Here is a 16,068-nt window from a genome sequence, read left to right on the forward strand (position 1 = left end):
AATACCCCTAGTTCCAAACTGTCAACAAAGCTACCCAAAAACAACAATTTGGGATCCTACTACAAGAAAAGCATGCAAAACAGAATACATTCACACATTTCTTTTTTCTTGCCTCATCAAAGGGCCTTTTAGTCTTTCGAGTATGGCACTGTATCTCCCCTGTTAAGTATCACTTAATAGGGGCATTCTATAATTTCACACATTCAAAAGAGCAGATTAACAGTTCAGGTCGACAAGGAGAAGAGACCAGTTCATATCTTCTTCTTTTACACCCTTTTTTTCTTCTTGTTTTCTACTGTACAAGGCATCTTGCTCTATCTTTTTCCCTCCTTTTTCTCTCTTTAGTCTCAAGTTATTTCAATAAATATCTTTCTTCCCCTCCCTCCCTCCCTTGATGCAAATACATTTCAAAAGGTGGAAGTTCCATTATTCTCATCTAAAATGGAAGAATGCTTATGTTTTAAATTTCCATGTGATGTCTTTGTGTTTTTATGTATTGTAATGATTAAATACATCTAAGTAACAAATGTTCTTCTTATGTGCATTAATAGGGTCTTGGGTTTATTAACAAGGAGCAATGCATTCATTTGTTTGAAGAGTTAAACAAATACAGGTAAAAAACTCATCTCACTTCCTTCTACATGCCATCTTTCTTTTTTCTTTCTTTCTTTATTTTTATTTTCTGATGTTATGTAGGTCCAATGCAATCTTACCTAAATTATACATTCATCATTGAGCATGGATATAGCACTAAGCAGAACAGAATGGTGAAACAGGATTCACGTAGCCTGCCCCGTATAGTAGGGATATGGCTTAGATGATGATGATTGTTTGTTCAGTGGCTTCAGCAGTTCAAACCACTTAAGAAGAAACAGAAGAACAGTCGAACCTCATAGATAAACCCTATCAGCCGACCATAATGTAGATTAGTTCAAACCACTTAACTGAATAAAATCACTAATCTACCCTCATTCGGCTAGCTCTAACACTCCCCCTCAAGCTGGAGAATATATGGCATTAAATCCCAGCTTGTTACATATATAGTTCACTCTCCCTGAGCTTAAGCCTTTTGTAAACAAATCTGCCCATTGACCACCTGAGCCCACATGTTCTGTGCTTATCTCTCCAGTAAGGACCTTCTCCCTCACAAAGTGGCAATCAATCTCTATGTGCTTTGTTCTCTCATGAAAAACAGGGTTAGATGAGATGTGAAGTGCAGCTTGATTGTCACAGTACAATTTCATAGGTCTGTCCATGGAGAATCCGATTTCTTGTAGGAGATTCCTCAACCATACTAATTCACATGTAGTGTGTGCCATGTGAAAGAGTGGTAGGATCCATCTAATGGACGCCATAAAGGTTGCAGAATGGGTGGGCGAATTTCAAAAATTTTCCTACCTTCTCCCAACTGGGAATCGCATTCCCTAAATTTAGAATACAATATTCAAGGATTCTACTTGAACCATAATCGAACCAGATCTGAACCAAAAGGAAAAAGGGAGGATTATACCTGATCTGGAGAAACAGTATCTCCCAAAGTTGGTGTTCACGCCCAAAGAAGACACCAAGATCCGCTCTTGCTGAAGATGACACAGTTGTGGGAGGAACGGAACCAGCAGGGTGCGTCCTACACACTGGATCCTTCGTAAGAACCCTCTGGAAACTCTGAACACCGAATCTTTTTCAGTCTTTCTTGCAAGACTGATGTCAAGAACTGATTTCTTGACTTCCTATTGCCGCAAAGATCAAATCTTGCAAGAGGGAATGGCGGCTGCTGGAGGAGAACTCCTGGGACGAAGATGGCTGAACTGCTTCTCTTCTCTCTGGAGTCTGTATGAGATTTAATCTTAGTTCGCAGGATAATTTCTTGCACACAAAAACCCTTGGTTCGAAATCTGATATATTTCTCTTAGGGTTTCTCCTCTTTTCTTCTTGATTAAGAAACCTCCTAATTAGGAGTTATCCCAATCCAAATCAGTATTTGGATAAGGGGTTATTTTAATCCTATCTGCAGATTAAGTTAGCTTACTCCTGATCTTATCAGGAGGTTACCAGATTCAAATCTGATTTGAATTTGATCTCCCAGAGTGGATAAGGTTAAAGACCCAATCTTTTTACTAACATTAATCTTAGATTCGCCCCATAGATGGGTGATCATATCAGCCCAGCTCGAAATGGGCTTTTGGCAAGTGTTCAGTGTTTAACTAGTTTCCAATCTGCTGCCCAGTTGGGCTTCTTTGTATGGCGTGGGACCCAAGCATTGATCTACACACCAGCCACATGGGTTCGGCCCAGCCTTTATTACAAGGCCCGACCGAATTCACTGAAAAGCTCAGTGAACCCCTGAGCCCATCACATGGACCCTATGGGCCCAACACTTACATTAAGTGGTCCCTGGGCCAAGCCATCTTATAAAAACCCAGGGACTGTGGGCAGGTGCAAGATTAGCCCATCAGGTATTATCCTAAATGGCCTTACACTTAACCTCTCAACCCTTAATGATCAAGTACTGCCTGACAAGAAAGGACCTCTCCCTCGGCTGCAAGGAACAGTGCTGCACTCTCTACTCATAATGGATCCCGGGAATTAAAACCATTTGCAAACATTTTGAAACCGTACATATACACATATATATATATATATTAATTTTGCAAAACAAAATTCCAACGATTGAAATCAACTACCGGCAGTTTGGTTTCCATCAGAGAGTGCATTCTTGATCGTTACCCTTGTCCGACAATGGGCTGATCATGTCACTATGATCACCCACTCAGATGAATTCTCAGACTGCCCCAACATGCCCAGGTTTTGACCCCCGCTAAGGATCTCACTGATTGACATATCAAAGACAGTCCGATCCGACACCTAGTGAAGTGTCCTAATCGAGTCTAGGGGTCAGGTGTAACTTTCCAGTTTTGCCCATCTGTCTCCAAGGTCCAGGGCAATACTGGAAATCTGGTCCGGTTCAAGGATTCAAGTAATCCCATACTGCATGTGCCTTGGGTCTTACCCTGGTGGCACACCAGTATCAGCCTTGGTGGCACACCAGTATCAGCCTTGGTGGCACACCAGTATCAGCCTTGGCAGGATAAATCTCCCCAGACTTATCCAATGGCTGTGAACATTTAAAACTAACACGAGTCTCTATAAGTGTCCAGTTTTAGGGTCTTACACAGAATTATACCAAACAACATGAATCAAACATGCACTTTATTTATTTACACTAAATGTCAAAAGTACATCAAATTGGATTGAAGCTAAGGACATACAAAACTGTCTAACACCATGGCCCTGTATTCAGCTTTAGCATTACTCCTTGCCACAACGGTCTACTTCTTACTCTTCCACGTCACAAGATTTGCTCCAAGAAATGTGCAGTAACTTGTAGTAGATTTTCTATCCGACACTGAGCCTTCTGAATCTGCATCTGTATACCCAATTACCTCAAGTCTTCCTCCTATTTTGTACAATAACCCACGGCTTGGAGCTCCCTTCAGGTACCTTACAATTCTAAGAACTGTATCCCAGTGAGGTATTCGTGGGTTCTGCATAAATTGGCTCACCACACTGACTGCAAAGGAGATGTCTAGTCTTGTGATAGTCAAATAGTTCAGCTTCCCCACTAACCGTTGTATCTTATAGGATCATCAAATATTTCCCTTGAATCACTGCTCAACTTAGCATTTGGTTCCATGGGAGTTTCAGCTGCTTTTGCACCTAACAGTCCTGTTTCATCTAGTAGATCAAGAACATGTTTTCTTTGGCACAGGTTTACACCTTGTTTTGATCTGGCAACTTCTATACCCAAGAAATACTTCAACTTCTCAAGGTCTTTTGTTTGAAAATGGTATTGCAAAAGACCTTTAGTTTATCAATCCCCAATTTGTCACTGCCAGTTATGACAATATCATCCACATAGACCACTAGTAAAATCTTCCCGGCTTCTGAATCATAGCTGAACACTGAGTGGTCAACCTAACATTGTTTCATTCCAAAATTCTCCACCACTTCACTAAACTTCCCAAACCAAGCACGAGGCGATTGTTTCAACCCATAAATTGTCTTTTTCAGTTTGCACACCTAACCATCCTCCCCCTGAGCCACAAACCCAAGTGGTTTCTCCATATATACCTCCTCCATAAGGTCACCATGAAGGAAGGCATTTTTAATGTCAAGTTGAAACAAGGGCCAATCATATATAACTGCCAGGGAAATTAAGACACAGATGGAGCCAATCTTGCCATTGGAGAGAAGGTCTCCATATAGTCCACCCCATACAATTGTGAATAACCTTTAGCAACAAGTCTGGCCTTCAGACGCTCCACACTACCATCCGGCATGTGTTTAACAGTATACACCCGTTTACAACCCACAACATGCTTACTGGGAAGAAGAGTAGTGAGCTCCCATGTTTGAGTATGCTGAAGGGCAGAGAGTTCCTCCTCCATTGCTTGACGCCACCCAAGTGAGGTAAGTGCCTCCTGGACATTCTTAGGTATAGAAATAGATGACAACAGTGAAACAAACGAGCGATGTGAAGCGGAAAGGCGAGAGACTGAAACAAAATTGGAAATTGGATGGAGGGTACAACTACGTTTACCTTTCCATAAAGCAGTGGGAAGATCAAGTCCTGAACGTTCTGGGGCAAGAGCAACAACAAGATCCACAGGTAGGGTAGAAGATGGAGGGGGATCCGGTGTCTGTCGATGAGTATACACGTGCCAGATCGGTGGTCGTTCAGTAGGAATCTACACTAGAGGAGGTGAAGGGTCAGCCCCAATTTGAATAATTAGAACGGGATCACGAACTAGAAGAGGAAGAGGAGGCAAAGGTGGAGATACCAATTAAGGGTCAATCCACCGGTTTCATGCCCTCCACCAATCTTCTTCCCCGTCTTGAGATCCTGAAAAACACAAAAGGAAGGGAAAAATGTAATAGAGCAATTAAGGGTCTTAGTTAATTTATTGACTGACATAAGATTGAATGGAAATTTAGGTACATATAGAACAGATGATAAAGAAAGAGAAGTCGTGTCAACATTACCAACACCACAGATGGGAGAAGAGGGACCGTTGGCAAGGGTAACAGTTTGAGATGTGGAAATTTCAGAGAGGGAAGAGAACACACCTGGAGTCCCGGTGATGTGATCAGAGGCTCCAGAGTTAATAATCCGGGGAGAGGGTTTGGATGCCAGACAAGCTATACCTAAGTGTGCAAGGGTGGCTATAGTATGTTGTGAAGTAGCCTAGAGAAACCTCTCATACTCATCACGCGGTACACTCATCATCTCCTTCCCGGAAACAGATGTAGATGTGGAAGGTGTTAGATCTGTCTATAGGTTATCACTGACATCAATCCACTTGAAAGAAGAAGAAGAACTGTTTACTGTATTAGAGAAGTAATATAGGTTCGAAGAGAAGAAAGAGAGAGAGAGAGAGAGAGAGAGAGAGGAGAACAGAAAGAAGGGGTTCGGTGGTTAATAATCTGCCACTCCATACACTTCTTTATTTATAGCTTTAGGTTCCTTACAAGAATAGGAAATAAACAAAAATTAGAAACAATAAGGCCAGCCAGCCTAACTTAAAAGAAATTAGAAACTTCTAATAAATGAAATTAGAAACTACTAATAAAAGAAATTAGAAACAACTAGGTGTAGGTATGAAACCACATACACTAGAGCCTAAGTGTGGGTATGGAACCCCACACTCGTGGCTAACCATTTCTTCACTCCCCCTCAAGTTGGGAGTAGATATTTGTCATGCCCAACTTGCGTAGATTTGTCTCCAATTTGCCTTTTGTGACTGCTTTGGTGAAGAGGTCAGCTAACTGCATGTCTGAGGCAATGTAAGGAAGGCATACTTCTTGAGATGCGACTCGCTCTTAGATAAAATGTCTGTCAACCCTCGATATGTTTAGTCATGTCATGCTATGTAGGGTTGTGGGCAATATTAATTGCAGCTTGATTATCACAATACAACATCAGAGGCTTCTCATAATCAACCTCCAACTCATTAAACAAGGATCTCAACCATAACACTTCTGCAACACCATTGGTCATGGATCTGTATTCTGCTTTTGCACTAGAGCGAGCAACAACATTTTGTTTCTTGCTTCTCCAGGAAACAAGATTTCCCCCCACAAATGCACAATATCCAGAGGTGGACCTCCTATCATCAACACATCTAGCCCAATCCGCATCTGTATACACTTCTATTTTCATATGACCATTATTCTTGAAGAGTATACCTCTCATTGGACATCTCTTTAAGTAGGCAAGGATCCTTTCTACTAAAAGGAGATGGGTGGTCCTAGGAGAATGCATGTATTGACTGACAACACTGATGGCATAAGAAATATCTGGTCGGGTTAGATAGAGATAAAGAAGTTTTCCAACCAGCCTTTGGTACATAGCCTTGTCTTCAAGGAGTTCTCCACTTTCTGCACTTATCTTATGGTTAGGCTCAATGGGAGTATCAACAGGTTTCACTCCTAACTTGCCAGTTTCTTCCAATCAGTCCAGAACATACTTCCTTTGGGAGATGAAAATTCCATGCTTAGGTCGAGCTACCTCAATTCCTAGGAAGCAGCGTAAGTTTCCTAGGTCTTTCACTTCAAATTCCTTGTGAAGGTGCTGTTTAAGGGTTTCAATTTCACTAGTGTCACTTCCTATTATCACAATATCATCTACGTAGACTACAAGTAGAGTCAGGGAATGACCTGTCTTCTTAAGAAGAGAGTGTGATCTGACTGAGTCTATATGTATCCAAATTTGTCCAAAGCCAATCTAAACCTATCAAGCCAAGCTTTCGGGGACTGTTTTAGCCTGTACAAGGCCTTCTTCAAAAGGCAAACTTTCTTTCCTGCTTCTATACTATAAAAACCAGGGGGTAACTCCATGTATATTCCTCTTGCAAGTCTTCATTGAGGAAGGCATTCTTAACATCCAGCCGAAATAGTGGCCATGAGAAGTTTGCAGCAATGGATAGAAAAACTCTAATAGTGTTCATTTTTGCAACAGGTGCAAAGGTTTCTGTATAGTCTATGCCATAAGTTTGTGTGAATCCCTTTGCAACCAATTTGGCCTTATACCTGTCTACAGTACCATCGGCATTATATTTCACATTAAACACCCATCTGCATCCAACAGGTTTCTTCCTGTTGAAAGTGTTAAAATAATTGATTTATGTTTGTTAGGGTCTGTTTGGCCGATTAAAGCTTTTTTTATTTTAATCTATTATTGTACTATCACATAGTAGGGGCACAAGGGTCATTTCCCTTATTTTTTGCCCTATTTATTATAATGAAGCTGGCGCTGCCAGCACCGTTCCATTGCCTCAACACTTCTTCCTTCCTTCTCTTCTCTTCTCTCATCTTCTCTCCTCTTATCTTCTCTTCTCTTCTCTTCTCTTCTCTTTGTTGTAACCTTCAATCAGATTTATTGTCAAGATGGTATCAGAGCGTGGCCATTGAATCTGTGCGATCAAGTGTCTTCTCCAAGCTGCTGAATCTGGGCATCAGACCTGCAACTGGTACCGCCCCATTTTTTTTCTTTTCTTTTCTTCTCTTCCCTTGGTCGTGTACCAAGAGGAAAACGAATGGACCTTGTTGAGCAAGAGCAAGAGCAAGAGAAGAGAGGAGAGGAGAAGAGAGAAGAGAGGAGAGTCGAGTGGACTGAAAGCCCTCTAGAATACAGGGGGCGAGTGAAAGAATTATTATTTATACTGGCCCAGTCGTACAATATAAACAAGAGAGAAATTACAATAGTACCCTTGTGGTACTAAACCTGAGTACACAAACAACTGTCAACACTCCCCCTCAAGTTGGAGCATAGATATCAATCATGCCCAACTTGTCACAAAGATCATGATGTCTAGAAAGGTTTAAACCCTTTGTAAAGATGTCTGCAAGCTGGTTCTCAGAAATGACATAGGGGGGTACACACTTCGCCTGTGATAACTTTCTCTCTGATAAAATGCTTGTCAACTTCAATGTGCTTTGTTCTATCATGTAGCACCGGATTGGCAGCAATGCTTATAGCTGCTTTGTTATCACAGAATAGAGTTATAAGTTTGACCACTGGGAAACCCAACTCCCCCAACAAATTCTTTATCCACATGCCTTCAGCAACCCTGTGGGCCATGGCACGATATTCAGCTTCAGCACTGGATCTAGCCACCACATTTTGCTTTTTACTCTTCCATGTAACAAGGTTCCCTCCTATAAAGGTGCAATAGCCACTAGTAGACTTTCTGCCACTTTGGGATCCAGCCCAATCTGCATCTGTATAAACTTCAACTTTCAAATGTCCGTGCTTTTGAAATAACAAGCCAGTACCCGAATACTTCTTTAGATATCGGAGGATTCTCTCTGCTGCTTCAAGATGGGAGGACCTAGGAGCATGCATGAACTGACTGAGGACACCAACAACATATGCAATGTCTAGGCGAGTCATAGAAAGGTATAACAATCTCCCTATAAGCCTCCGAAACTGTTTCACATCCTTGAGAGGTTCACCACGGCTGTCACCTAATTTATGGTTGGGGTCAATGGGAGAGTCAACTGGCTTCACCCCCATCTTCCCAGTGTCCTGAAGTAAATCTAGGACATTTCCTTTGAGAAATGAAGACTTTGATCGGGCGACTTCAATTCCAAGGAAGTACCTGGCCGGTCCTAGATCCTTCACTTCAAACTGAGTGGCAAGAAAAAACTTCAATCTCTGAATTTCATCCTCCCAGTCACCAGTAACAATTATGTCACCCACATATACAATTAGAGCAGCAATTTTACCTTCTCCTCTTTTCACAAACAGTGTGTAATCTGATTGACATTGCCTATATCCTTTCTACTGAACTGCCACATGGAATCTTGGTGATTGTTTCAGCCCGTATAAGGACTTCTTCAACTTGCACACTTTTTGTTCATTGCCTTGAGCTAGAAAACCAGGAGGTTGAATCATGTACACTTCCTCTTCAAGGTCACCATTCAAGAATGCATTCTTGATGTCAAGCTGGTGTAAAACCCAATCCAGATTATCCACAAGAGAGAAAATGACTCTAATGGAGTTCATCTTGGCAATGGGGGCAAAAGTTTCTGCATAATCAACTCCATACACTTGAGTAAATCCCTTTGCCACTAAGCGAGCTTTATACCTTTCCACTGTTCCATCAGCCTTATGCTTGACTGTGAACACCCATTTACATCCAACTGGAACCTTTCCCTTAGGAAGATCAACAAGTTCCCATGTGCCATTTTTGTGAAGGGCATTAATTTCTTCCTTCATGGCATTTGTCCATTCAGGAACTAAAAGAGCTTCTGCCACATTCTTAGGGATAGGGACACTGCCAATAGAGGTAAGGAAAGCACGGAATGAGGATGAAATGTTTTCATAGGAGACAAAATTGGAAATGAGATGTTTAGTGGTGCACTATCTAACACCCTTCCTGTGAGCAATAGGACAGTCAAGATCATTAGCAGTAGAGGAATCATTTTCAATAGATTCAAGGACATCATTGGGAGCCAAAATACCTGAGTGAGTATGATCCTCTCCCGAGGAGTCTGGTGGCACTGGAGATACAGCTTCCGGATTCTCTACAGCTCTTGAATTTGGATGGCCTTTGCGACGACGAGAAAAAACACGAAAAGGCGGAGGGTCAGGAAGAGAAGGAAGCTGAACCAGTTTCTCCTCATGCCTACACCCCCCCTGAGGAGAAACAGGAAAGAAAAGCTCATCTTCAAAGAAAGAAACATCCATGGAGACAGAATTTCTGAGAAACATGATCAAAACAACGGTATCCCTTTTGAGTGAAGGAGTAACCAAGAAATATGCAAGAGATAGCACGAGAATCCAATTTTCCACGAGTGGGAGACAGATTTTGTACAAAACACCGGCAACCAAAGACACGCGGTGGAATAGAAAGAAGATGAGCCTTAGGAAAGAGAAGTTGATGTGGGGCTTTGTACTCTAACCGACGAGAGGGCATACGGTTTATAAGGTAGGTGGAACAAAGAACGGCTTCAAGCCAAAAACGTTTGGGAACATTCATATGAAGTAGTAAACCCCGAGCCACTTCAAGGAGATGTCGGTTCTTCCGTTTGGCCACACCATTTTGTTGTGGCGTGCGGGCACAAGAGCTACGGTGAAGGGAACCACGCGAAGCAAAAAACTCCGTGAGGTCACTATGAAAAAATTCTTTTGCATTGTCTGATTGAAAATTTTGGATTTCAGCTTGAAATTGAGTGAAGACCATCCGCTGGAAATCTTGAATAATTTTTGGAACTTCTTCCCTGGTTCGCGTCGGGTAAACCCAAGTATATCTAGAATGATCATCAATGAGGGTAATGAAATACTTGTAGCCACTCTCAGATGATAAGGTAACAGGGCCTCATACATCAGAATGAACAATGTGAAAAGGAGATTCAGATTTACCATTTCTTTGAAGAAAATGAGTTCTACAATGTTTACTTAACTGACACGTTTGACAAGAAAAATTAGAAACAAACATTGACTTAAACAGTTCTGGGAATACAACTTTCAAAGACTCAAAAGACAAATGACCAAGACGATAATGCCATAAATAGACTTTTTTCTTACAGGACTGACTCATAGACTCTGTAACCTGAAGACCAGCCTTATTCTCCAGTATGTAAAGTCCATCAGTTATACGTCCCCTACCAATCGTCCTCCCTGAGACCAGATCTTGAATCACACAATGAGAAGGGAAAAAAGTCACTGAGCAATTCAAGGAATTAGTAACACTACTAACAGAGAACAAATTAATGGGAAATTTTGGAACATGAAGGACATCAGAAAGGGTAAGACCAAGAGGAAGAGAGAGTTCCTTGACCAGCTATGGAAGTGTATGATCCATCGGCTAGTCTCACCTTGTCTGGCCAAGATAAGATGAGGGTTGCTGATGGTTCTCTCTCTACCATTTCTGGGAAAGGAGTGGTTGACCTAAGCAAGGACCCTCTCACTCAAATCTGTCTTGCATGTTCCCAATCTTTCTTCCAGTCTCTTATCTGTTTCAAAGCTTACCAAAAATTTGAATTGTAGCATAACCTTTTATCCTACTCATTGTGTCTTTCAGGACAGGTTGACGAAGAGAACGATTGGGAGCGGTCATGAGTGTGGAGGTCTCTACTACCTTGATGCAGACATCAGTTCAGCCTTACAAACATCTGCTACTAGTAGTCGGCCCAATGTGGAGTCAATAGCTAGGTTACATCTGTGGCATGCTAGGTTAGGTCATTTACCGTTTTCATCATTGGAAGTGTTGTTTCCAGACTTATTCAAAGGTGTTTCAAGTCAAGAGTTAGTCTGTGAAGTCTGTCAACTATCAAAGCAATGTAGAACTGTTTATTCAACTTCTAGTAATGAAATTGAAGCTTCTTTTGACTTAGTCCACTCTGATGTTTGAGGCCCCTCTCCCATTATTTCTGTTGATGGCTTTCGATACTTTATCCGTTTTATTGATCAATATTCTCGATGCACATGGATCTGCTTATTAAAAGCACGAGATGAAGTGTCGTGGGTAACCATGACATTTTGCAAAATGATTGAAACATAATTTGGCAAGAAAATCAAACAATTCAGGTCAAATAATGCTGCTGAATATTTTGAAAGGTCCCTGAATCTGTTTATGGAGGATGCTGGAATGATTCATCAGTCATCTTGTGCTAGTACTCCCCAACAAAATGGGGTTGTTGAACGCAAGAATAGACACCTATTAGAGACTGCTCGAGCCTTACTATTTCAACACAAAATTCTAAAAAACTATTGGTCTCAAGCAATCCTTACTGCATCATATATGATAAATCGAATGCCATCCAAGGTATTGGGGATGAAAACTCCTTTCTCTGTTCTTTACCCTCACCTTCTTGACTTTTCCCTTCCACCGAGAGTCTTTGGTTGTGTTTGCTTTGTACATGTCAAGGATCCGTAGAAGACCAAATTGGATCCTAGGGCTACGAAGGGAATCTTTTTGGGGTACTCTCCTACTCAGAAGGGGTACAAGTGTTATGATCCAGTCACCAGGAAAAAATGTCACAAAGGATGTGGTATTCTTTGAGTCTCAATCCTATTTTCATTCTTACCAGAATCCTCTTCAGGGGGAGACTAGTGGGATGGAAGAGGATCCTTCTGTTCCCTCCTTCTTTGTGCCTCTCTCTACCTCGGACCTTCCATCTTCTCCTCCTGATCCACGTAGTTGTGGTATTCCGGGTGATTCTAGTGAGGCTCCCATTGCTCCAGCTACTACTAGTGATGTTGCAAATGTTACTGAAGACTTCAGCAGGCAGCAAAGAGATATCAAAATCACCTACAACAGAAGGGAGAAGGGCCCTCTAACTCATGACAACAACCAATTGGACTTGGATCAACTTGTCTCAGAAACTCAAGGTAATCCTATCAATTCCTCTGACTTGGATCTTCCTATTGCCCTTTGTAAGTCTACCCGTTCTTGTACTATCAGACACCCCATTGCTGATTTTGTGTCTTACTTACAATTGTTCCTCGTTATTGTTCTTTTGTGTCTGCTCTCTCTTCTGTGCATGTCCCTACTAGGTATTCAGAGGCAGTATCTGACCCAAAATGGAAAGAGGCTATGGACGAAGAAATGAATGCCTTAATGAAAGCAGGGACTTGGGAATTAGCAGATCTACCAGAAGGGAAAGGCACTGTTGGATTCAAGTGGGTGTTCACTATGAAGCATAGGGAGGATGGGTCCATTGAAAGGTACAAGGCTAGATTGGTAGCAAAAGGGTTTACTCAAAAAGAAGGGATTGACTACAAAGAAACCTTTGCTCCAGTAGCAAAACTCAACACAATCCGAGTTCTATTATCATTAGCTGCAAATTTCTCATGGGAGCTACATCAGTTGGACATGAAGAATGCTTTCTTAAATGGCAATCTACATGAAGAGGTATTCATGGATCCTCCACCAAGTTATGGGTTTGACAAGAAGGTATGTTGACCGAGAAAAGCTCTATACGGTCTTAAGCAGTCCCCTCGTGCTTGGTTTGAGAAGCTATGTGGAGCCATGAAGAAAGGGGGTTACACTCAAAGTGGGGCAGATCATACCCTGTTCATAAGGAAGAGAAATGGCAAACTTACAACACTTGTTGTCTATGTGGATGATATGGTAATTACAGGGGATGATAAGGAAGAGATTAAAAGACTAAAGGAGGTCTTGGCTGCTGAATTTGAGATCAAAGACCTGGGCCAACTGAGATACTTTCTTGGGATTGAAGTTGGTAGATCCAAAGAGGGCATCTATATATGTCAGCGGAAATACATCATTGATCTCCTACAAGAGACAGGTATGAGGGGTGTAGGCCAGCAGATACTCCAATAGAACAGAACCATGGTCTACAGGAGTCTGTAGGAGAGGACTACCTTGATAAAGAAAGATACCAAAAGCTGGTGGGGAAGTTGATTTACCTGTCCCTCACTCGCCCTGGCATTGCTTATGCTGTACATGTTGTCAGTCAGTTCATGCACACTCCTAAAATCCCTCACATGAAAGCTGTGGAAAGGATCCTTAGATATTTGAAGTCTTGCCCGGGGAAAGGAATTCTGTCAGAAAAAACAATAAAATTGAAGTTAGTTGAAAAACAGTCCACTTGATGTATGGAATTGTTTGAGATTAGATGCAAACTAGAAAATAAACAAACAAGAGAGGAAGAGAAGAGAGAGCTGGCGACAATGAGTGTTAGAGAGTAAGAGGTTCGAACATAACCTCTCTCTAACACTCTAAACATCTTATTAATAAGTTAATCTTTGACAAATTACAGAGAGGCCCTTGAGTGGGTAGGAAAATACAAAAAAACAAAACATTACAGAGTATGGGCCCAGAATAAGGCCCACAACAGAGAGAAACATAACATAACTTGAAATGACAGTCTATGGGCCATTCGGCCCATCTCCTCTACACTCCCCCTCAAGCTGAGCTTAGATGTTAATCATGCCCAGCTTGCCAGTGTCATGTTGAAGCCTTGCCTTGGAAATGCCCTTGGTGAGGAAATCTGCCAATTGTCCTTCAGAAGTAATGAATGGAAAACACACTTCACCGAAGGAGACTCTTTCTCGAATAAAGTGTCTATCAACCTCAATATGTTTGGTTTTATCATGTTGTACCGGGTTGTGAGCAATGTTGATGGCAGCCTGATTATCACAGTACAACATCATGGGTTTGTCATGATCAATCCCAAGTTCTTCCATTAAGGACCTTAGCCACAACAATTCCGAGACTCCATGTGCCATGGCTTTATATTCTGCTTCTGCGGAGGATCGGGCTACAACTAATTGTTTCTTACTCCTCCAAGAGACAACATTACCAGCCACCAGACTGTAATACCCTGAAGTAGATCTTCTATCATCAATATTTCCAGCCCAATCAGCATCAGTATAGGCTTCAAGTTTCAGATGACCATGCTTGGTAAATAGAATTCCTTTTCCTGGAGAGCCTTTCAGATAGCACAAAATCCGTTTTGCTGCTGCCATATGGGTATCTCTAGGAGCATGCATGAACTGGCTAATGCAACTGACAGCATACGCAATATCTGGCCTAGTCATGCACAGGTACAAAAGCTTCCCAAGAAGTCTCTGAAAGACCCCTTTGTCTTCCAACAAAGTTCCATCCGAAGCTAAAAGTTTGTGACTCATATCAATAGGAGTTGCAGCAGGTCTTGCACCCATTTTTCCAGTTTCAGACAACAAATCAAGGACATATTTCCTTTGGGAAATAAGAATCCCATCCCTAGATCTGGCAACTTCTATGCCAAGGAAGTATCTCAACTCCCCCAGATCCTTAATCTCAAATTCTGTACGGAGGGAAGACCTAAGGGCCAGAATGCCTGAGGCATCATCACCAGTCACTATAATGTCATCAACATACACAATGAGATACACTGCTAGAGATCCACTTTTCTTCACAAAAAGAGTATGATCTGACTATGTTTGAACATAGCCGAATTTAACAAGTGCAACTCTAAATCTCTCAAACCAGGCTCTAGGAGATTGTTTGAGGCCATAAAGAGATTTCTTCAGTTTACATACCTTTCCTTGCATATCTTTCCCATACATTCCTGGAGGAAGACACATGTAGACCTCCTCATGTAAGTCACCATTCAGAAATGCATTCTTTACATCTAACTGATAGAGAGGCCAATCAAAGTGAGCTGCTAGAGATAAAAGAACCCTCACAGATGTCATCTTAGCAACAGGGGCAAAAGTCTCCAGGTAGTCAATCCCATATGTCTGTGTGTAGCCTTTTGCAACAAGTCTGGCCTTGTACCTCTCAATAGTCCCATCAGCCCTGTATTTAATGGTAAAAATCCACTTGCACCCAACTGGATCCTTCCCTTAAGGCAAATCCACCACCTCCCAAGTACCATTTTCATGTAGAGCATCCATTTCAGTCTGCATGGCATCTCTCCATTCCGGAATCCCAAGAGCTTCTGATACAGACCTAGGAATGGGGTTAGAAGCAACTGAAGAGAGGTAGACGCAGTATGAAGGGGAAAGTAGGTCATAAGAAAGGTGTTTGGAAATGCAGTGTGCAGTGCACTTCCGCTTTCCTTTCCTAACAGCAATGGGGACATCAAGATCTGGGAGGGATGATTCCAAGGGAGCTGAAGCAGTACCTGTTATCTCATCTGTGATTGGGAATGTATGAGCCTCATCTGTTGTAAGGGAAACCACTTGCTCATTCCTGGATCTCTGCCTTTGATACATTTTGGGATTATGGGTAAGACGAGGAGGTAAAGAAATAGGGGCACTAGGACAAGAGGAATGAAGTGGCTGATCCTCCTTTGATTCATTTGGTGAGGATACAGGTTTGTCAAGAGACTCAACTGGGACAGGAAGAGGAAGAGCAAAAACTTGTGACTGACTCTCCCCTTGTTGAAAATGTCCTTCCTGAGAGGAACCATAAAAAGGAGAAAGTTCATTAAAGGTAACATCCATAGAGACATGTCGGGTGCCAGTCTTTGGATCAAAACAACAATAACCCTTTTGTGTGGGGGAGTAACCAAGGAAGATGCATTTGTGGGCTTTTGGTTCAAACTTAT

The 16,068-nt window shown here is 41.9% G+C and overlaps 1 protein-coding gene across 2 annotated transcripts in view; it reads left to right on the plus strand.

Moving 5' to 3' along the window:
• Nucleotides 1–16,068, plus strand: part of TPC1 (two-pore channel 1) — a 178,907-nt gene that overhangs the window by 46,321 nt on the left and 116,518 nt on the right. For both annotated transcript variants that reach the window (XM_088886857.1, XM_088886858.1), the window contains one exon: nt 552–613. In XM_088886857.1, the coding sequence (XP_088742983.1) occupies nt 552–613 (62 nt within the window). The remainder of the gene's footprint in view (nt 1–551; nt 614–16,068) is intronic.

This window comes from Nelumbo nucifera, chromosome 1 (assembly GCF_055504915.1).
Source record: "Nelumbo nucifera cultivar China Antique chromosome 1, China Antique-T2T, whole genome shotgun sequence".
Taxonomy (NCBI): Eukaryota; Viridiplantae; Streptophyta; class Magnoliopsida; order Proteales; family Nelumbonaceae; genus Nelumbo; species Nelumbo nucifera.